At 42.3% G+C, this 23,263-nt stretch overlaps 1 protein-coding gene across 2 annotated transcripts; it reads left to right on the top strand.

The window, feature by feature from the left end:
- Positions 1-2,597: 2,597 nt before the first annotated feature.
- Positions 2,598-19,768, top strand: TMEM170A (transmembrane protein 170A). Of its 2 annotated transcripts, none has more exons than XM_030863312.3 (3): positions 2,598-2,868; positions 13,875-13,976; positions 16,466-19,768. In XM_030863312.3, exons 1-3 carry the CDS (start codon positions 2,736-2,738, stop codon positions 16,594-16,596), a joined length of 366 nt encoding a protein of 121 aa, XP_030719172.1. In that variant the 5' UTR covers positions 2,598-2,735; the 3' UTR covers positions 16,597-19,768. The 2 variants fall into 2 exon arrangements, with proteins under 2 accessions (XP_030719172.1, XP_030719171.1); XM_030863311.3 differs by having other exon boundaries at positions 13,875-14,045.
- Positions 19,769-23,263: the final 3,495 nt, after the last annotated feature.

Below are 23,263 nucleotides of genomic sequence, written 5' to 3'. Positions count from 1 at the left end.
GAAGTACCTCTTCAGGTCTTTTGTCTCTTCATCGTTTGCTGATTGATTTTTAGGAGTGCTAAATGTTATTCCTATGTCAGTTATACGTATTGCAAATATCTTCTTCCAGTTTGTGGCTTGTCTTTATACTTTCTTTGTGGTAACTCTTGAATAATACAAGGTCTTAATTTAAAGTAATTAAATTTATCCATCCTTTCCTTTATGGTCTTTGCTTTTTGTATCTAGTTTAAGAACTCTTTCACCATCATGAGACATAAGGATATTCAACATTGCCGTCTAAAAGTTTTATAGTTCTGCATCTCACTATAAGTGAAACAAGGAGGGTGTGGATGTCTAAAAAACAAACAAAAACACCTAGTTTTTGTTTGCTTTATATTTGCTTCATAATTTTCTTGCAGGTTTGTGTCTTTCCTGGAGTTTGTATTGTTTTTCAGTGTTTTCCCATTGAGAGAAGAAACAGGTACCTTCTTCACCGTGTCCCTAAAATTTTGATATTAATGATTTTGTCTATAGCTGAAATCAGTTCCATTATTTTTCCTGAGGATACTCTTTCTTCTGTTCTAATCTGGTTAGGTGGCTGCTAAGACTTGCACAGAAATCAATCTAACATTCCTGGTTAAATCCACCATTCCTTATACTGCCCATCTTTTTCTTTCTTAGTCATCCCTCTTTTACTTCGCTGGAGTACATACTCAGCTTCCTTAGAAAGGGCACATGTGGGACTTCCCTGGTGGCGCAGTGGATAAGACTCCACGTTCCCAATGCAGGAGGCCCGGGTTTGATCCCTGGTCAGAGAACTAGATCCCACATGCACACCGCAACTAAGAGTTCACATGCCGCAACTAAGGAGCCAGCAAGCTGCAATTAAGGAGCCCACATGCTGCAACTAAGATTCAGCACAACCGAATAAATAAATAAATATATATTAAAAAAAAAAAAAAGGGCACATGAAACATACATTCTCTGAGTCCTGCAAGTCTAAATGGCTTTTCAGAAATTTCTCAATTCACAATCTGACTGAGAATAGAATTCTAAATTAAAAATAATGTTTCCTAATGTGATACATTATTGATGGTTATATAAGCTTAAAATAATTGGTTTTTCCACTTCTTATACACTCTGCTAGTCTGGGAAATGTACCAAAAGACAGCATTGTTAAATATTTCATGACTTTTTGAAATACTTACTATTTTTGTTTTAGAAAAGTTTCTTGGTTGATGCAAAATCCCAATTGTAGGGTTAGAGAACTGGCATTAGAAAGCTTCCAAAACAAAGGCTTTCAAAAGGGAACTCTAATAAACAATGTTGTTAATGTTCTTGAATTAAAAGGAAATATTACATATTTTGTGCACGATGCTTTTTTAAAAAAAATAAATTTATTTATTTATTTATTTTTGGCCGTATTGGGTCTTCGTTGCTGCGTGGGGGGCTTTCTCTAGTTGCAGCGAGCGGGGGCTACTCCTGCGGTGCATGGACTTCTCATTAAGGTGGTTTCTCTTGTTGCAGAGCACGGGCTATAGGTATGAGGGCTTCAGTAGTTGACACGCGGGCTTAGTAGTTGTGGCTTGCGGGCTCTAGAGTGCAGGCTCAGTAGTTGTGGCACACAGGCTTAGTTGCTCTGCGGCATGTGGGATCTTCCCGGACCAGGGCACGAACCTGTGTCCCCTGCACTGGCAGGCAGATTCTTAACCACTGCACCACCAGGGAAGTCCCAGGATGCTTTTTTTTTTGCGGTACGCGGGCCTCTCACTGTTGTGGCGTCTCCCGTTGCGGAGCACAGGCTCCGGACACGCAGGCTCAGTGGCCATGGCTCACGGGCCCAGCCGCTCCGCGGCATGTGGGATCTTCCCGGACCGGGGCACGAACCCGCGTCCCCTGCATCGTCAGGCGGACTCGCAACCACTGCGCCACCAGGGAAGCCCCCACGATGCTTTTTAATTAATTATTTTTTAATTGAAACATAGTTGACCTACAATATTATGTCAGTTTCAGGTGTACTACATAGTTATTTGACATTTGCTTACGTTACAAAATGATCACCACTGTAAGTCTAGTAACCATCTGTCCCCAGTTATTACAATATTATTGACCATATTCCTTACATCGTATACAATGTTTTTAAATTTAAAGTGAAGTTTTCCCCCAAAATCATTTCCTTCCAAATATTGAAGGTATTGCTGCATTGTCTTCCAGCTTCTTTCACCTGACTGCTGAACCATCTGATTCTCATTACCAGATGCATATGTATGTACGTATTTATCTTCCTACCTACTACCTACCTACCTACCTGTCTACTTGCATACCTACCGCTGTCTACCTATTTACCCACCCACCCACTCACCCACCCGTCTATCTCTTCCTCCCTATCTATACCTAATTTCCTTTACTTTCCTATAGGTGGCGCTGCAGAGGAGGGCAGAGCAGAGCGCGCCGCACTGTAGCGGGAGAGACTTCCCCAGTAGGGGGCGTAGGCCATAGGCGCTGGATCTCGGAAAGCCGTACGCAACGTCAGGGGCGGGAACAACTCTCGCCCCGCCCCTGCCATCTGAGGCGCTCTATGATTGGAGGGAGGAGCCATCACTTGGCAGTGCCGTTGGGGTGGAGGAAGAGGGCTTCGGCCGAAGGTGACGCTGAGGCGACGGAGGTGCGGAGAGCAGAGTGGGCCGTGAGTGAGAGTGAGCCACGGCAGCACTTCAGGCGCTCTCCCCCACCTCTCTGCGGTGAATGGCGGCGGGATGGAGCACGAGGGGAGCGGCGACAGCGGGGGGTCGGCTGGGCTCCTGCAGCAGATCCTCAGCCTGAAGCTCGTGCCGCGCGTGGGCAACGGGACCTTGTGCCCTAACTCCACTTCTCTCTGCTCCTTCCCAGGTACCGGCCCCGCCCTGCGCCTGCGCACTGCGTGCCACGCCGCGGCCCCCCGGCTGTGCGGCGGCGCCCCTTCCGTAGCGAGCCGACTGGCACCCCACCGTCCCGCCCGCTGGGGGCTGTTTTCCTCTTGGAAGAAGGTTCCCTCTCCCACGGCCGAGAGCTGGGGGCCTTAACCCCTCCCCCCGTCGCTTCCTTGCCGGCTCCTCAGGCCAGGCCACCCCGAGCCCGCGCTGGGGACCCGTCAGTGAAGGGAGCTCAGTCACCGCCCGAACTGATCTTGCTCTTAGGAGTTTCCAGACGCCCCAGGTTCAGACATGAACTCGGCGGCAGAGCCCTGTAGGCGGCCGTCCCTTGTTTGGGGCACTGGAGGCGGTCATCCCCGCCCAGCCCCTTTCGTCCGCGCGGGCCTCTCGGCTTTCCCAGCTCGGACAGCGCATGGTCCCGGCCGGGCTGAGGGCCGTCAGTCAGAACTCACACACCCTTTGTTTCTAGCGTAGCCCAACCCCTTTACGCGGGGAGGTGGTCTGCCGATCGCTACCGCCCAAGTTCAAATCCACCCCCTCCACCAGCGTCTCTTTCTAGGAATCATTTTCTGAGACCTGTTGCCGAGCCTCCCGCTCATGCGTTCGAGGTCTTTGATGCAGCTTCTTTCTGACTCTTACCCACACTGGCGATTCTGCTGGGCCTGAGAGCAGAGTTTTTAAAAATTAGAAATCGAGATAGAAAGCTGTCGTGCTCAGAAAACTGAGAGGAGGAGAAAGTACTTGGGAAGGCCGGAAATAAAGCCTTTGACGGGAGAGCACGGTTGTGTGTTGGCCCTTTAAAGGCAAGAAGGCTGAGATAGGGGTGATTGAAGGGTGAGGTTGGGCTCTCCCGCAAAGCTGGCAGATACTTTGACTCAGTAAACAATGAGAGAACCGGCCTGAGACCTGCAAAGGAAGGAGGGTTGGATTACTGACTGCAGTTGTAAACAAGGCACCTGTGATTTCTCTTTCGCTGGGCAGCGACTGCCAGGCGCCATTCAGCAGACACCAGGGACTTGATATGTATTACCTTCCTAGTATTTTCCCGGACAGGTTTGTGAAATAGTTAATAAGATAACCGTGTTGGGGCAGATGCAGATGTTAGCTTGAAATCATGCCTAAAACGATAATCTGGCAAAAGGTATCAAAAGTTACTAAGATCACATTTGACAGTGACAACAGAAATATATGGCATTCTGGAGACTGTCCAAAAAATGAAATGTTCATGCAGTCTGGAGGCAGTACTGAACTGGATCAGTCTGTTTTCATTGTTTCCTTACTTTTCCCACAATTCTTTATTAGGAAAATTTTCAAACCTACTGAAAAATTGAAATGATAGTATAACCAATATCTATATGCCCTTTACTTAGATTCATTATTAATATTTTGATTCTTTCGCTTCCTCTCTAAATATATATATGCATACACATAACATTTTTACTTTCTGCGAGCCTTTTGAAAGGAAGTTACAAAAGTGACGATGCTTGACGCCTAATATTTCAGCACGTATCATTTAAAATGAAGACATTTTCTGCCACAACAAAAAAAAACACATCACACCCAAGAAATTTAACATTGATAGAATATTATCTAATGTATTGGCCTTATTTAGATTTTCCCAGTTTTCCCAGTTGTTCAAATAATGCCATTTTTAGCTTTTTTCCTTTATTTATTTATTTATTTATTAATTTTGGTTGTGCCGGATCTTCATTGCAGTATGTGGGACTTCTTAGTTGCGGCATACAAACTCTTAGTTGCGGCATGCATGTGGGATCTAGTTCCCTGACCAGGGATCAAACCTGGGCCCTCTGCATTAAGAGCATGGAGTCTTACTCACTGGACCACCAGAGAAGTCCCTCCTTTGTTTTTTTAAAAATTCCAGGATCTAATCAAGGGTCCCACATTGCATTAAGTTGTCATGTCCCTTTAATCTTGTTGAATCTAGAACAGTTCCTCCATCCTTGTTTCAGTTTCTTGAGACAGACATTTTTTTTTAAGTCCAGGCTAATTGTTTCATAGAATGTTCCATAATCTAAATTATCTCATTTTTTCTTCATGATTAGATTCAGATCAAATATTTTTGTTCAGAACGCTGCCTACACAGGTGATGTTGCCCACTTCCCAGGGCACCTCATCAGGAGACATTTAGTGTCAGTTTGTACCTTTATTGATAACACTAGGTTTAATCATTTGGTGAAGATGGTGTTTATCAGATCTGTCCACTGTAAGGGTACCTTAATCCTTTTGTAATAAATCATGTGAGGTGATACTTTGAAACTGAGTATTCTGTTCAATATGTTTTGCTTTTAGTTGCCTTTTCCTTCTCTAAGAAAAGATTGAGATAAATGGATTTGGAACAATAGTTTTAACATGTCATAGTAGAGAATCTGTAGCTAAGTGAATTGTTTTGCTTTCAGCAATTGTTCTGAAATATTCAACTGCAGTATGTATTTGAGTTTGTGGGAACTCTTTGAATATATAACTTGGGGGTGGTGATCACCGGGGATCATTCATTTAGCAGGTATACGTTGGCCAAGTGCAGGCTCTGGGCTGGGGGTATAAACATGCATGAGATAAAGCCCTTGACCGCAGCAAGCTGATCAGAATGGGATGGGTAAACACAGTGGGTAAACACACAACCTCCCTGCTGTATCTCTTCTTTAGCTGGAATGGACAGTAAGTACATGAACTGTAATCCCTTTGGAGGCACCAAAGCCTGCTGACAGTGAATGTCGTTCACTGTCCTGATTCTGGAATTGTTTCTATTTTGGCCCCACAGAAAAGGTTCCTTGCATTTTATGCCAACTCGATATGGCAGAATCATTGCTCTGAAATAGTCTGTGGTTTATCACTGTCAGGAAGCTTTGAATTGATTTTTTTTTAAACCTGCATTTGCAATTTAGCTATTTAGGTTTCTGCCTAACCCTCCTTATTGCAGGTTGTTCAGATTTCTTTTGTTGTTGTTGTCATTTTTAACAAATCTGAGTGCTATGAAAGGCAGAATTTTTTTTTTCCTGTATCAGGAATAACATTTACTTTCTGAAGGTATGAATTTCATTATACCTTCAGTGTCAAAGTGTATCTTCTGATAAACTAAAACCCACTAATGTTTTGGTTGTGCCGTTGCTGGAATCAAGAATAGGTCACACTTGGATCAGTCATTTACTCATTCAGTCAACAAGTATTTACTCAGTGTCTATTGTGTGTTTGTTGTTTTCTAGGCACCAAGTAAAGGTGTGTTAGTAAACAAAAGAACTTTCATTCTAAAGGGGAGAGAGAAAACAAAATTTAAAAGTATGGAAAAGACTAACATAACATTGTGAAGCAACTATACTCCAATAAATTTTTTTTTTTTAAAGTATGGAAAGGAACAGATGGTGGTGAGTGTAAGACAGGGTAGGGGGATACTAAGTGGCAGGTGTTGTGTGTCAAGTGGAATGCTGTTTTACTTAAGGTCACAAGGAAGCCCTCTATGATGGTGCCATTGGAGAAGAAATCTGAAGGGAATGAGGAACAAGCCATGCAGCTGTTGGGAGAAGAGCCCCGTGGGTGAGGGGCAGCAGGTTCAGAGGCCCTGGGACCAGAGCTTATTAAGCAACATGAAGGAGGCCAGTGCAGTGGGTGGAATGGGGTGGGCAAGGCAGGGAGAGGAAGTGGTCAGATCCCAGAAAGCCATATTAGAGGGTTTTGAGCAGAGGAAGGATGATCTGACTTACTTTTTTTTTTTTTTAAGTATACAATTTAATGAATTTTTGCAGTTTGCAACCATCACAAAAAGCAACTTTAGAATATTTTCATCACCCCAACAAGAAACCTTGTTCCCATTAGCACTGACTTTCTGGCTTTGTGTCGAGAATAGGTAGAAGGCCAGATCAGGACAGATAAGATCTAGCCAGGCTAGGCCCAAGAGACCATTGGGATTGAGACAGGCCAGAGGGGCACACAGAAACAAGGGATGAGTGGGCAGTTAGGCAGTGGCCTCAGGAGAGAGGTGGCAGCCCACTGCTGGTAGTCCTGGTGGGCAAGTTATCATTGTTAGGAGAGGAAGGGTGTCTAGGAAAAACTCGCTGTTTTCCTTTACTCTTACACTGCTGCTACACTCACAGCACTTCTGGCGCCAGATGTGTGGTTTTTCTGTGCATCAAGCAATTCTGGGACACCAGTTGGGTGTCCTACAATTCAACTCAGTTCTGACACTGTCTGCCTGGAGTTAGCATCCAATCCCACAGGTTAAAGGCTCAGTTCCACAAGCCTGCCCCAACCCCCAACTTCAGATGCCAGTCAGAAGTCCAGGTTGTCACATGTGCTTCTGACCAACTGAGCTTCCCGTGTCCTCCTCATTCAGTTATTTTGCTAGAGCAGCTCATAGAATTCAGGCTCCGGACACGCAGGCTCAGCAGCCACGGCTCACGGGCCCAGCCGCTACGTGCGGGCTTTCTCTAGTTGCTACGTGCGGGCTTTCTCTAGTTGCGGCAAGGGGGGACTGCTTTTCATTGCGGTGCGTGGGCTTCTCATCGCGGTGGCTTCTCTTGTGCGCTCTAGGTGCATGGGCTCAGTAGTTGTGGCACACGAGCTTAGTTGCTCCGTGGCATGTGTGATCTTCCCAGACCAGGGCTGGAACCTGTGTCCCCTGCATTGGCAGGCAGATTCTTTTTTTTTTTGCTGTATGCGGGCCTTTCACTGTTGTGGCCTCTGCCGTTGCGGAGCACAGGCTCCGGACGCGCAGGCTCAGCAGCCACGGCTCACGGGCCCAGCCGCTCCGCGGCATGTGGGATCTTCCCAGACCCAGGCACGAACCCGTGTCCCCTGCATCGGCAGGCAGACTCTCAACCACTGCGCCACTAGGGAAGTCGCTCTCCTTATAATCTTTTATTTCAGATTAATAACCTGATTTATTCTTCAGCATAGGGAAATGATGTGACTTTAGCTGCCAGAGTAAACAAAGCTGAAGATAATGCACTTTATTTGAAACAGTGAACAAGGAAATACTGTAAGATATGTAGACAAAGATTTTTGACCGTGTGTTGACCCAGGGGAATGAAAAGTACTATATGATAATCAGTAAATAGCTATTAAATAGATGGCAAATTAAGGCGCAGTAGATTAAAGGGAAATCACTTAGTTTTTTTTAAATGTTTTATTAATTGAGGTTTGCCTTAGCTGTTACAGTCCTGTAATAATCCCATCCATCTGAAAAGTGTTTTATAAATTGTACTACTCATCTAATGTAATACAGCCTTTTTTTCCTACTTTGAGTGACTTAAGTGATGCGATATAACATATGTAGGCACCGCGCTAGCTGGTGGATGTAGCTCAGGGTTATAGGAAGGTGCATACTGCTTCTCCTTCTCAGAGACTCAGGGAGGCGCTGGCCTGCTCTGCCAGATCTTGTTTGCAAACAGATTCCTTTCAGCTTTCAGGAAAATCGAGATGTGAGTTGATAGCCCAGCAGGCCTCCTTGGGCAGGTGCTGTGCTCCAGAGAAGTGGGAACAAGTGAGCGTTGATATCTGCTAGGGCTGCTAGAACAAAATACCACAGACTGAGCAGCTTAAACAACAGAAGTGTATTTTCTCACAGTTCTGGAGACTGGAAGTCCAAGATGAGGGTGCCGGCATGGTCAGGTTGTGGTGAGGGCCCTCTTGGGCCACCTTCTTGACATGTCCTCACATGATGGGGAGAGAAAGAGAACAAGAGAGAGAGAGACATCTCTCTTCCTCTTATAAGGCCACAGTCCTGTCGGATTAGGGCTGCCGCACATGAATTCAGTCCATAGCAGTTGAGTAGAACACCCGAGTGTCCAGACCTACATTTACTGAAGTTACCAACTTAGTGTGTCTCTGGCAGATCAAGGCCTCACCTGCCAGTTCACTGCCCCAATGGTTCTGTGGCAGCCAGTAAGAAGCCAAGCTCCAGCAGTGCCTTGAGTTGCTGTGGAAAGCAGTGCTTGTCTCTTAAATTTGGGGCGCTCCAGCAGAAGCTCCGTGACGGCAAGGCCCAGGAGTGGTCTCATGTCATTGGTGGCAGACAGCAGCCAGGACGGCAGCTGCTCTGGAGTCTTGGAGGCAGGTTTGTATCCCGTTTGTCCACCCCTGGGTAGTGGCATTCCTGGTGTTCTTATAGAGTTCTGTGCACAGTGGGTGGTGTAATGGAGTTCAGAGTCTCTTAAGTGATTTGGGGAGGAGCTGGGAAGGACTGTGGGATTGAAGATGGGGTTACTGCTTTAGCAGGGAACTGCATGACGCTGTCCTGTGGCTTGGGGATGAGCTGGCAGTGGGTGGTACACAAGGGGGCCTTGGGCGGGGGAGGCCAGGGTTCAACAGCAGTGGCCCAGGCAGGAGGGATTTATCAGGGAGGGGCAGTACCTGAACACCAGACTCTGCAACCTCTGGAGCTGCTGCCAAGAAGAGAGGGCAAGTCTCCTGGGCCATGGAAGCAAGAAGGGCTGGTGCCCGAGGCTGGAAAGGAGCCTGCAGTGGTATCTGGTAGAGTAAGTCCCTTACGTACGAACGAGTTCCGTTCCGAGAGCACGTTCTTCTTAAGTCTAATTTGTTCATAAGTCCAACAAAGTTAGCCTAGGTACCCAACTAACACAATCGGCTATGTAGTACTGTACTGTAATAGGTTTATAATACTTTTCACACAAATAATACATAAACACAAAAAATAAAGACAACATTTTTAATCTTATAGTACAGTACCTTGAAAAGTACAGTGGTACAGTACAACAGCTGGCATACAGGGGCTGGCATCGAGGGAACAGGCAAGAAGAGTTACTGACTGGAGGAGGGAGAGGAGGTGGGAGATGGTAGAGCTGAAGGATCGCCAACAATAGGAGACGGAGGGCAAGCTGCAGTTTCACTCACGCCTGACGTTGATGGAATGCATGTTCGCATCTTTGAAAGTTCACAACTTGAAGGTTCTTGTGTAGGGGACTAACTGTACAGGTTTGTTCCTGAAGACGATGGGGACCCAAACCCTGAGGACTGAGAGCCCTGCCCACAATTTCCGATAGACGCTATTGACTGGGAAGGGTTTTTTTGTTTGTGTGTGTGATTTTTTTGGTGGAGGAAGAGCAGTAGTTAGTATACATACATTTTTTTACATATTATACATATATGTTTATGTTATATATATTTAAGCTTGGGACATTACTGTTTAATCACTTTATACTCCACATTGCATGATTTAGACTTGGTTTAACAATTTGCCAAACACCATCAAACAAAATAGACAAGTTTTGACAGGATTGTAAAATTATTCTGAAGGTGTATCTTGTTCAGCAGAAAGGAAAAGAAAACTTGTACCAGTGGTTTGAAACCTTTTGTAGCTATCTGATAATTTGTCACCAGAAGTACAAAAACACCCTCAGTCGTTTATTATTTTTAATAAGCATTGAGCCCTAGATGAGGTGTCCCTGATTTTTTTATTGAAAGCCGTCCATCCAAAACAAGAGCGAGGGACTTCCCTGGTGGCCTAGCAGTTAAGACTCTGCGCTCCCAATGCAGGGGGTCTGGGTTCGATCCCTGGTCAGGGAACTAGATCCCACATACTGCAACTAAGAGTTTGCATGCCGCAACTAAAGATCCCTCATGCCGCAACAAAAATCCCACATGCTGCAACTAAGACCTGGAGCAGCCAAATAAATAAATATTAAAAAAAAAAAAAGGACTTCCCTGGTGGCAGAGTGGTTGAGAATCCGCCTGCCAATGCAGGGGACACAGGTTCGAGCCCTGGTCCGGGAAGATCCCACATGCCGCGGAGCAACTAAGCCCATGCGCCACAACTACTGAGCCTGTGCTCTAGAGCCCAGGAGCCACAACTACTCTAGCCACATGCCTAGAGCCCTTGCTCCGCAACAAGAGAAGCCACTGCGATGAGAAGGCCGCACACCGCAACAAAGAGTAGCCCCACTCACCACAACTAAAGAAAGCCCGTGTGCAGCAACAAAGACCCAACGCAGCCAAAAAAAATTAATTAAAAAAAAAACCAACAACAACCAAGAGCGAGACATCCTAATCTTGGTATATGTATAATATGGTATTAACTGAAACTTTGACTTAATATGTGCAGAGAATTAGTGCAGTCATCAGTGAGAGTGTGGAGGGTGCCTGGTGGGGATTTGGCCCCACATCTAATCACCCCTGGCTCCCTAACCCCTCCTCCCCCTGCTCCCAACAAGAGTAAAAATAAAAAGAAATTGATTTGGGAAAAACCACACACTACAGTGTGCTTACAACTCAAATGCAACTTCAAGAAAAGCCCCTGGCCCTCCGCTTTGCCACTCTCCCCTGTCCCCCAGCTCACTGATGCTCCTCACTGGTCGCTCTTCCCCCCCCACCCCGTTTTTTGGCTGTGCCCCATGGCATGTGGGATCTTAGTTCCCTGACCAGGGATTGAACGTGCACCCTCTGCATTGGGAACGTGGAGTCTTATTCACTGCACCACCAGAGAATTCCCAAGCTTTTTAAAAATTTTTTTAAAATTTTATTATTTATTTTTGGCCGCATTGGGTCTTTGTTGCTGTGCACGGGCTTTTTCCAGTCGCGGCAAACAGGGGCTACTCTTCATTGTGGTGTTCAGGCTTCTCTCTCACTGCGGTGGCTTCTCTTGTTGAGGAGCACGGGCTCTAGGCACGAGGGCTTCAGTAGTTGTGGCACACAGGCTCAGTAGTTGTGGCTCGCGGGCTTAGTTGCTCCGCGGATGTGGGATCTTCCCGGACCAGGGCTCGAACCCGTGTCCCCTGCATTGGCAGGCAGATTCTTAACCACTGCGCCACCAGGGAAGCCCCCGCTTTGTTTGTTTTCTCAAAGTAGAAAGTGAATGGTCATAAACCCTATTCCCCAGAAATAACAGTTTTCTATATCTTAATATATATAAGAGGTGCACAGAGGATGAGGGCATTGCTTCCAGCATGGGTCAACCTGGGCTGTGCCTCGTGCTGCAGTGTGGGCTCCAGCAAGTTTCCTCACCTCCCTCTGCTTCTGTTTCCTCATCCAAGAGTCAGAGATATTAATATGTGCTTCATAGAGCTACTTTGAGAATTACATGAGTTAATATTTGTCAAGCATTTAAAACAGTGCCTGTGCATGTTGTAAATATTTATTAAATAAACATATGTCCAGACTCTTCTGAGTAGACAGAAGCATTTACACACATTTGTTTCTTTTGTTTTTTGTTTTCACAAAAACAGGATCTTATTCTGCATATTATTCTGAAACTTAAGCTTTTTTACTTCGCACCGTGGGTTGGGCATCTTACCCCATCAGTATTTAAAGAGCTGCTCCTATTTTTATTGATTGTGTAACGTTTCATTATGCGGATGCACCATAACAGGTTTCACAAGTCCTCCATCAACAGACATGCAGTTGGTGTCTAGTTTTTGCCAGTACAGACAGGGCTGCCAGGAACCTCGTGACCTTGTCCTTGCCCTTGTGTATTCCTGGAAGTAAAATCACTGTGGCAAAGGGTATGCACAGTTGACTGTTTTGGAGACACACTTCCAGTTTACCCTCCAGAGATGGCTTTCTAGTTTGTGTTCCTACTGGGAGTGTAAGGTGCCACCTGTGAAGTACTGTGCTGACAACCCTTTACTGCTCAAAAAACCTTTGATGGTACCTTGTAGGGCTTACATGTTGAAGTCCTTAGTTTGGCCTTCAAAGCCCCCCGTAATGTGACCCCATCTATCTTTGCATCCTAACTACTGTTACTCTTATAAACCCTTTGCTTCAGTCAGGTCAGCGGTTTTTAACCAGGGTAATTATGCCCACAGGGGACGTGTGACAATGTCAAGATATTGTGGTTGCCACAACGGGAGAGAGTGCTATCAGCATCCACAGGGTAGAGGCCAGGGGTGTTGCTCCACATCCTACAGTCGACAGCCTCCCACAACAAAGAGTTAAATGGTCCAGACGTCAATAGTGCTGTGGTGCAGAAACCCCAGTTGAGCTGTTGAGTGATCTTTAAAATTGCCTGGTATTTACCTGCCTCAAGTGCAGGGATGGACAACAGATTTCATCTAGTGTGACACCTTCATTACGTCCATATATGGGTAAAGAGCTCTCTTGAGAATTCTGAAGCCACGCCTGGGCCCACTGGGGGAAAATGTTATGTCTGCTAAATCGTAAAGTCATGAGGGCAGGATGGTATCTCCTCCTGTTTTTGTATTTTCCAAGATATCTTATGCATAGGTTTGTATACATAGTTGTTGGACAAATATCTTAATGTTTCCTGAGTTACTGTCATCCTAAGAGGGATAGAGGTTCTCTGAAGGAACCAGCTCCTCTTCTAACCTGCCCTCTCACTTGCCATTTGTCTTTAAGCGAAACATTTACATATTCTGGTATTTATTTCATGTCTTAAAGAGCTTTGATACCCTAATAGGAGGTGAGGGGTTGATATTTACTGCATTGTCTTGAAAATGATAGTTGAATGAATGTAATTGTATATAGAGCTTTTCCATTTGAGATGACTGAATAATCAAGAAGGCAGGGACGGTCATCAGGCATTGACTGCATAGCACCCTGTCAGTGGTACTTACATTTGTCCTTATGGGAGGGAAATCATTTAAGTGAATTTTCAAATCTGGGTGAACCTTTTCTTCAGTGTTTGGGAGTACAGGTAGCTTGTCAGGGGTTGGCCAACCTTTTCTGTAAAGGGCCAGATTGTAAATATTTTAGGCTTTGCAGGTCATATGGTCTCCGTCACTGTTTCAGCCCTGCTCTTGTAGCTTGAAAACATCCATAGGCAAGACTTAAATGAATGGGCATGGCTGTGTTCCAGTAAGAGTTTATGTACACAAACAGGTGGTGGCCATAGTTTACTTATCCCTCGCAAACCATCAATGTTTGGATATTTGACTGATGAACCCCCATTGCAACTGAATGGTTTTGAAAATGAAATAACTGGGCATAGTGACTACCCCTTTGTAATGATTGCACTGGGAAAGGCAGTGATGTACGACCTTTCTTTGCTTTCCCTTGTAGAGATGTGGTATGGTGTGTTCCTGTGGGCACTGGTGTCCTCTCTCTTCTTTCATGTCCCTGCTGGATTACTGGCCCTCTTCACCCTCAGACATCACAAATATGGTAGGTTCATGTCTGTAAGCATCCTGTTGATGGGCATCGTGGGACCAATTACTGCTGGAATCTTGACAAGTATGTTAGACATTAAAATACAGTCAAAATGTTTCATTTGACTAGTTAGTTAATTTTAGGAACCATTTTAGAAACATGTCTCAATGAGATGAAGAAGAAAGAGTGATCTTTAACCACAGATCCTGTTTTTTTTCTCACCCCAGTTCCCCCTTATTTGGCTAACATCTTTGACTTACTGAGTCAGATTTTGTCTCGCTGGCTTCAGGGAAGTCACGTTAAGCTTTGTGAGATAGATCTTGTGAAATAGGTCACTAGCAAAAGAAGATATTTGTCTTTTTGGAAGCTACTGCTCCTTTCTCTTCAGCTGTCACTTCACTGATTTGTGACCTTGCAAGCTGGTTAACAAATCACTTCCACTCATCCAGGTGTAGTTATTTTAAGGATGGAAGAAGAATTCTAATGACAAGAATTATTGTTTAGAAAAGTACCTGGTTGTTTTTTCCTCTCAGGACTTTCTGAATAAGAATTGGAGTAACATTCATAATTATAAATTATTTTTACCTGTCTGGTGTTTTTTTGGGGGGAAGGGTGGCTTTTGCTCATGTCAAAGGGATGAGAATAAGTTTAAATCATTTTTAAGCTCATAATGAAATATAAATAACATGTATATTCTATATAAATTAAAAATTATAAGAAAGCAAAATTAAAAATCCTCCATTACTGCATTCCTAAGTGGTATCACAGTTTGCATTTTGGTATATGCTTTCAGACTTTTTTCTAGGTATACATGTAAACATAACTTTTTTTCACTGTGAATTTAAACCTTGAGCTTCAAGCAGAAATCTCCCTCTCTCTTTGACTTGAGGGATTTTTTTGGGGACAGGGTGGCCTAGTTTCTCTGTGTTCCACAGATGATGAAACCTTTGTGATAACACGGGGGAGGAGGCCAGTTTTCTCCTGTTTGCATTAAGGAGTTTCCATAACGGGCCTTAAAAAATATTTTTAACTGTATCACCTACTGCTATCTTTAGAGACCCTCTGCTCCAGTTTCCTTGCTGGATTACTGGCCCCCAGGACCTGTTTCAGATTTCTCTTCAGTAAAATAGGGATGCTGTGTGATGACTAAATGAAAAAATGTGAATATAAAATACTTAACCAGAATATCTACCATATAGTAATTGTGCAGTAAATGTCGTGTTCATGTCCTTCTTTGACTCTAGTGCATACAATCTGTTCCCTTCCCATTCTGCTGCTCCTTCTGGTTTGCTTTTTCCTGTCTTCCCTTAATCATCCAAATCCCACTTTGGGACCCAGTTCAACTTCTTTAAGCTTCTTCCGACTCAACCCACTTTTTTTGAAGACAAATTACAAAGAGGCCCAATGGAACATGTGCCTTTCAGATGTTAGCAGCACAGTGTTTGTGCATTGCCTCTGGCGGTGGGCATTTCAAAGTCACAAATGTTCCTGGCAACCAACACAGATATTGATTAGTATTGTTCTTTCTTCTCCTTAAAATATGTCAATATACCATCACATCACATTTGTAAAAGGTGTAGACACTTGATTGAAACACTATATTTCATCTTGCATTATTCAAAATCTACTTCATGTTTGTGTTTCTGTCTTGTGTCTCGAGCTAGCTTCTGTGACCAAGGAGAATTCTGTTTGGAGCATTTTGAGGTGGGGTGGGGGGCGGCAGGGCGGTCATCTGAGATGTTTGGATCTGTTATTTTCAAACTCTTGAAATCTTGACTTTCTTTGTACAATGCTGAGTCCCTGTGAGCAAATCAGGGTACCTGGGTAGAGAGAGATGTTTGTTTTGTTTTGTTTACTTAATTTCTAGGAAGTTACAGTGACTAACATAATAAAAAAGATTAATGATTTGGGTAACAGAAAGGACTCCCCAAGTATCCCTCGCCTCTTGCCCTTTGAATGAATAGCAACTTGATAGGCTTAGGGTCCCCCTCTTTTCCTTTTCCCACCCCTTTCTCCATCCATTTCTTGAGGGGAGCTCTGAGTATAGTACACAGTAGAGTGGGGTTTCCCTGTGGCTGCTCCTGAAATATTTCTTGCTCAGTCCCACAGGGAAGATTCTTTGTCATTTATTGCCAAGAGTTTGTTAGGTACCTGTTAAATGCATGCGGAATAAGAGATGTTTTTCAGTTTGTAATCAGGTTATGTGGAAATCACCGTCTTTGTGATTTCAGCTATGACTTCCAGGTGGTTTTATTCAATAAATCTAGGAGACTCAGTTTAAAGGAGTCACTTTTCAACACCTAAAAACACTTGTCAGTGATTTGCAAACCATATAAGGAATACTTAAAAGCTAGTCAGCAAAAAGAATAGACAGAACAAAACATCTCTAATGTCTAAATTTTAATGTAAAAAATTTAGAACATTCTACTGGTAGAATTTTAAGTGCTGTATTTTCCTGATTATATTAACCTTTTTTTAAAAAATATTCTTGAATTTTTGAACAGGTGCAGCAATTGCTGGAGTGTACCGAGCAGCAGGAAAGGAAATGATTCCATTTGAAGCCCTCACCTTGGGCACCGGACAGACATTTTGTGTAGTGGTGGTCTCCTTTTTACGGATTTTAGCTACTCTATAGCACATACCCTTGTGCTATGATGGTGAACCTAAGTTTCATAGAATCCTCAAAAAGAATACAGTATGGAATGTGTTTTCTTAGTTCTTCAAACGGGAAGCAACTTGGATGAAAAGGTATATGAAGAACAACATTTCAGTCCTTTCTTCAATTTGAAGCTCCAGGAATTAAAGATCTTTTTGGACTCATTGTTCTCAACCAAAACAAATCAACTTTCTTTTCTTTCTTTCTTTTTTTTACATATTTAATTCAGGCAGTTTTACGGGTGTACCTTTACGCAAGCCAGGTCAGCAGTGCTTCTGGGTTGGCATCCTTCACACTGAAATTTATAATGTTCTGTGAGAAAATGCAACGTTGCATATTTCAGAGAAATTATGGATCATATTAGTTTATTTCTGAGCAGAGTATACTGTACTAAAATCTAACGATCTAATCTTGAGTAAAATTTGGCAAACTCATCTCTTGCTACATCTTCATGACAGTAAGTGCCAAGTAGGTTTTGGTTGAATGTCGTGTTGAGAACAAATTTGGTGAAATCTGTTGCACACAAAAAAATCTGTAACTCAAGTAGTGGCTTCGATTCCTTTGTTTAAAGACAAAGGAGCTAACTACTGAATGATGTGACATTTTTATGGATAACTATCTTGACTTCTGATTATTTAATATATTTTAAGAGATGTGAATTTGTTTTTTGGTACATTTTATCAAAATAAGCTAGGTAATTGAGACTTTTTCCCCTAAAGCTCCTGTACCACCTCTTCCTATTACTTTTATTCTATTGTTTTTATTTAGTTTAATTGGAAACATACCCTATTAAAGAGTTGGGAGTTGAAAATTTTCACCCAGGTTGTTTAGGACACTCTTTGAACATTGAGGCACACGCACAAAAAGATACTTTAAACGTTCTGTTACTGTTTTTCTTAGTGACTTTGCTTTACTCATGGCTCTTGAAAAATTGTATAAGTGCAGCTTAAACTAGAGTTAGTGGTTATGGATTTCCTAGTCTTAATGTGGTTACCTAGTGGTGGGTCTTCAGCTCACTTTCACAGTATTGGGTATCACTCCCAGAAAGTGCCTAAAGTTTAATTTTCAGATATGCCTTCCACTGTGCCCTTTACATTTTCCTTCAAGAGAATTTATATCCTTAAAGAGAATTAAATATCAGAGTTTTTTAAAACCCAATTTTAGCTATTTTAATTTTTCTTCTAATGCCTAACTTACTTTTTCATTTAAAGGCCTGAAGACTTTTTCTTTCTTCAAAAGAAAAAGGATTGCAAAAATTATCTAACTTTATCCTTACCACCTAAACTGTTCTGTATGAAATACAACCGATGTTATCTGTTTTCAAAATAGTTTCTGGTAATTAAATCTGACATTTTTAAAGGAAAGTTTTCATTGTGAGTGTAAGGCTAACTGCCCATGAGGTCGTGTGCAATTCTATTTGATTTAAAGCAATATGCACTCTGGCTTCTGATTAAAAACAGCCAGGAGGACCAATTTACCAGGGATAGTCAAAGGGAAAAATTACAAAGGATCACAAAAAGTAACTGGACATTTTCTTTTAACTAATCGGCCATTAGACCACTTATCAAAATTATAGTGTTATATACACATAGACTAGGTGGAAAATTACAGGAGTTGGTAGGCAAATGTCTTTACAAATTCCCCAACAAGATTACTCTCCAATGCTCAAATCTTTCTTTCAAGCAAATTTTTAAGTCTTTAGTTGAAGACTCCATTTTTCAGTTCAGTGAGCTGGATTTGGAAAAGTAGCCCTTCAGTTTAAGAAATTTGTTGTAGGAAATGATTTTAATTATCTCTATTGAAGGATGCCTCTTAGCATTCTCACCTAAAACATTCCTTTGGATAGAATTTCACAAATTGAACACGGGCCAGTGGTCAGTGGGCTCCTCCCCCTAAATGCTAATTTTTGAACATACTGATCCATGATTTATTTGGTTTATTTTTCTTTTAGAGCCAAGACACAAAAATTAATGCATTTCGAAAGTTGTGTTTGTTTTCATCTGTTTCTTGTTTTATTATCCACTCTTTTTAAAAACTTCAAATATAAAATGTATCTTCAAATTATTGAATGTTTCATTCATCCCAGTATGTGAACATTCTCCTGTGAATAAGTGTATATAGACTTTACATAGCTTGAGCTTTGTGGCTTGAAATGTTTTCAGGGAGAAACTATTTGAATGATAAGGAATGTCTATTCCTCCTTAGAGTTTATTTTTCTTTTTAATTTCTCATCTCAAATACACAATTAGTTGGGGGTGGTTGCCCAGATGAAAAAATATTGGCATTTGTGTTGAACATTTTATCTTATCACATATAGCTTCTGAGAAGTTTTGCCAACTACTGACTTTCCTAGAGACAGGTGCAACCACCCCTCCCTTAGCTGTGCATCCACTTTTCCTTTTTTTTATGAGTGGGAAGGAGGCAGCCCCAACCATAAAAAGCTGATTTCTGGATTCTTTAATATTGAGGTTTTAGGGTAAAGGTGTTTCATGTAAACTTAAATCCATATACAAATGAGTAATGAATATTCCAAGATAAAGATGTCTCTTTGTGCTGTTAACTCATTTTTTTTTCAGCAAAACATTACCTAGGAAATGTCTAAACTAGGTGAGAAAAAGCTCATGCAAATAATTATCTTTAAGCCCTTATGTTTTCTAAGTCTTTAAATTGTATGTTAGCTTTTGATTCCAAAAGCTGCTCTGGTTTGAATTAAGTTCTTATTACAACTGCTGTGCATACCAACCTTCCCTAGGAGACCATTTCCTGGAATGTGAAGTCCTGGTGCCATTAGCTGTCCACATGCAGAAGGTTCTGTGTACGTGCATTTCTTTTTTGTGCACTCTGTCAGGCTGGTTGTGGCTAAAATCAGCTCAGCTTTTTGTATTAGATTATTTCACCAAATGCTACAGTCAAAATGATCTAATCTTTGTACCATAGAAAATTATTTAAATTTTATTTTTCTACTGACATTTCTAATTCTGGTATATATGTTTATCAATAAAGAGTTACTTTTAATTCTGTGAACTAGAACTGTTATTTCTTTTTCAGTGGCCAATGAGTTTAATCTTTTGTAATAAGGTTTTCCAACTTGATTTTTTTTTTAGAACATAACATATATGCTTAACTGTATTTCTTTTATGTTCAACTCACTAGTTTATGGTAAAATTTTTGTCCAAAGATCTGATTAAACTGTACTTACATGTGAACTTGAGTCTTACTAACTCCACTTTGTGAGCTATATATTACCATCAAGAAGCTTTTGTATGATTACGCACTGGGATGGCTGAAAGCTGATATAGTTTGTGAAAAACATGTACTATTTCAGTAGTAAGTCCACATGAAGAGAGGCTCCGAGGTTGGTTTAGTATTCTGTGACATCATAAATCTTTTTCTGCTTTGCCATTTTCAGTAAATTGGATTGTCTGATTTGGGTAGCTTACCCCCTGTTCACAAGATAACTGCTGCAGTTCCAGGCATTGCAGACAGACATACAATGTCTGGTAGGAAACTACCCATCCATTCTCTCTCTAATTTTTTTTTAAATTGAGGTGTAACGTACAGTAAAGTGCACAAATCTTAAATGTATAGCTTGATGAATTTTATGTATTTATACACTTAATGCGAAGTGGTAGCACTTCGATCAAGATACAGAATGTTTCTAGCACCCCTGAAGGATACATGCAGAGTTCAGCCAGAAGCCCCCAAGATACGTATCCAGGACCAAACAGAGGAGGATCTTTTCAAAAAGGTGATAACCCAAGACAGTGGAAAGAGACTATGGTGGATGAGGGGCTAAAGATGCTGAGTTTGGCAGGAAGGACCCCATAAATTATTACCAAGACAACACGGTAATAGTGAACCAGGAAACTTGTAGGGAGTTGGGATTTGTACTGTGGCCAGCTGGAGAGATTTGTCTAAAGGAATTGCTCAGTTCCAGCCTATTTCTATTGATATTTTGTGGGATTATGTGCCCAGTGTTGCCAGATTCTCCAGTTTTTCAAAGGAAATTGGAAATTAGAGTATTTGAAATCTCTTAATTTTTAAGTGCTGGTATATTGGGAGTTCCCCAAACCAACAAACAATTCTTGGACACCAGCAGTGTGTCCAACAATTCAACTCAATTCTGACACTACCCAGAGATAGCACCAGATTCTACAGGTTGAGGGCTCAATCCTACAAGACCGACTCCCACTGCACCTCCTGATTCGAGATGCCAGTTGCAAGTCCAGGCTGTTAACCTGTGCTTCTCACCGACTGGCTATAAATTGGGTTCAATTAATTTGTTAAAGTGGCTTACAGAACTCAAACATTTTACATACTAGATCACTGGTTTATCATGAGGATGTAACTCAGGAACAGCCGGATGGAAGAGATGCACAGGGCAAGGTACGAGGAAGGTGAGTGGAGCTTCCATGCCCCCTCCAAGGGTGCCACTGTCCCCGAATTTCCACGTGTTCACTAACTGGGAAGCTCTCAACCCTGTCCTTTTGGGGTTTTATGGAGACTTCATCACATATGCATGATTCGTTAAATCACTGGCCATTGGGAACTGATTCAACTTGTTGCCCCTCCCCCCTCTCCCCAGAGGTGGGGCAGGGGAGGGCTGTGTGGGGATGTGGGGACTGAAAGTTCCAATCCTCTAATCACACGGTAAGTTGTCCTGGCAACCAGCCCCATCCTTAGTTGCTTCTAAAAGTCATTCATACAACACAAGATACCTTTACCACTCTCAACACTTAGGAAATTCCAGGGGTTTTGGGAGCTGTGAGCCAGGAACTGTGGATGAAGGCCAAATATATATGAGAAACACATTTTGGTCACCTGAATGACCAAAATGTATATGAAATGTATATTTCTGCGAAATCATAATATCACAGCTGGCCGCTAATTTAACTTCATGTAAAATGCTTTTCAGATCGAACAATGCATGTCTTTATGCTGGATTTGGCCTGCTAACCAATTTTTTGACCTCTTTGCTAAACTATTTGACACAACAGAAAATAGTTCCCTGGTTACCCATAAAGTGGTCAGAAACTTTGTAAATTTGAACAAATGTATGGAGTGCTAGTAATCTGTAAAGAGGAGAGTAGGAGAAGTAGGGTAATGGAGGAGAAAGTCTGCTGAAGAACTCTGGGGTATCCTTTTCCCCAGACTCAGACCCCAGGGATGGGGCAAAAGGCGACATCCCAGTTTGTCACTGTAGGGTTTATTTATGCTGTCCAAGGAAAACGAGGCTGAGAATGGTGAAGTCCCAAATACTGGGTCCTAATTTCACATCTATTTTTCTGTTATTCTCACATAAGAAAGATTTACTGAAATGGGTCATAGACCTAAATGTAAGAACTAAAACTATAAAACTCTTAGAAGAACACAGGAATAAATTTTGTGATCTTGGGTTAGGCAAAGCCTTCTTAGATACAACCCCCAAAGCAAGAGGGACATTAGACTAAAACTAGATAAACTGGACTTCATCAAAATTAAAAATTTTTATGCTTCAAATGATGCCATCAAGAAAGTGAAAAGACACCCACAGGAGGAAATATTTTCAAATCATACACTTTATAAGAGACTTGCATTTATAATATATAAAGAACTCTCTCTTACAACTCATTAATAGAAAGACAACCCAATTTAAAAATGGGCAGAGGGGGACTTCCTTGGTGATCCAGTGGCTAAGATTCTGCACTTCCAATGCAGTGGGCGCGGGTTCAATCCCTGGTCGGGGAGCTAAGATCCCACATGCCTCGCTGCCAAAAAACCAAAACATAAAACAGAAGCAATATTGTAACAAAGTCAATAAAGACTTTAAAAATGGTCCACATCAAAAAAGTCTTTTAAAAAATGGGCAAAGGATTTGAGTAGACATTTTTCCAAAACAACATATACCATGACCAATAAAGACATGAATAGATGCTTAACATCATTAGTCATCAGGGACGTGCAAATCAAAACTATAATGAAATGTCATTTCACACCCACTAGTATGGTTATAATCAAAAAGATAGAGTGTTGGCAAGGGTGTGGAGAAATTGGAGACTTCAGAAATTGCTGGTGAGGGTATAAAATGGTTGCTTGGGGAAACAGTTTGACAGTTTCTTGAAAGGTAAAGCACAGAGTTACTATGTGGTCCAGCAGTTCCACAGGTATATACCTAAGACGAATGAACTTTGGAAATGTGCTAAGTGAAAGAAGACAGTCACAAAAGACCACATCTTGTATAATTCCATTTATATGAAATTTCTGGAATAAGAAAATATAGAGAGAAAGATTAGCCTAAAGCTGGGGATTGGGGAGAAATGGGGAGTGACTGCTAATTGGTCAGAGGTTCCTTCTTGGGGTGATGAAAATCTTCCAAAATTGACTGTGGTGATGGTTGCGCACGTCTGTGAATATACTAAAATGATTGAACTATGCACTTTAAATGAGCAAATTTTGTGGTGTGGGAACTATGTTGCAATCAGGCTGTTTTAAAAAGCTTGTTGGCATAAAGCCACCATAATGTCCTTTTAATCACAGACATGTTTCATCTATTCCTTGATTTAGATAACACTAGACTGGGTGACACAGACCCTAGTCCAGAGTATCAACAGGGAGCAATTATCAGCTGAAAAAACCCAAACCTGAACAAATAGGATGTTAGTCAATG

This window comes from Globicephala melas, chromosome 19 (genome assembly GCF_963455315.2).
Source record: "Globicephala melas chromosome 19, mGloMel1.2, whole genome shotgun sequence".
In the NCBI taxonomy this organism is placed as follows: domain Eukaryota; kingdom Metazoa; phylum Chordata; class Mammalia; order Artiodactyla; family Delphinidae; genus Globicephala; species Globicephala melas.
The sequence above is the reverse complement of the archived record's forward strand: the minus strand, read 5'-3'. Positions and strand labels throughout refer to the sequence as shown.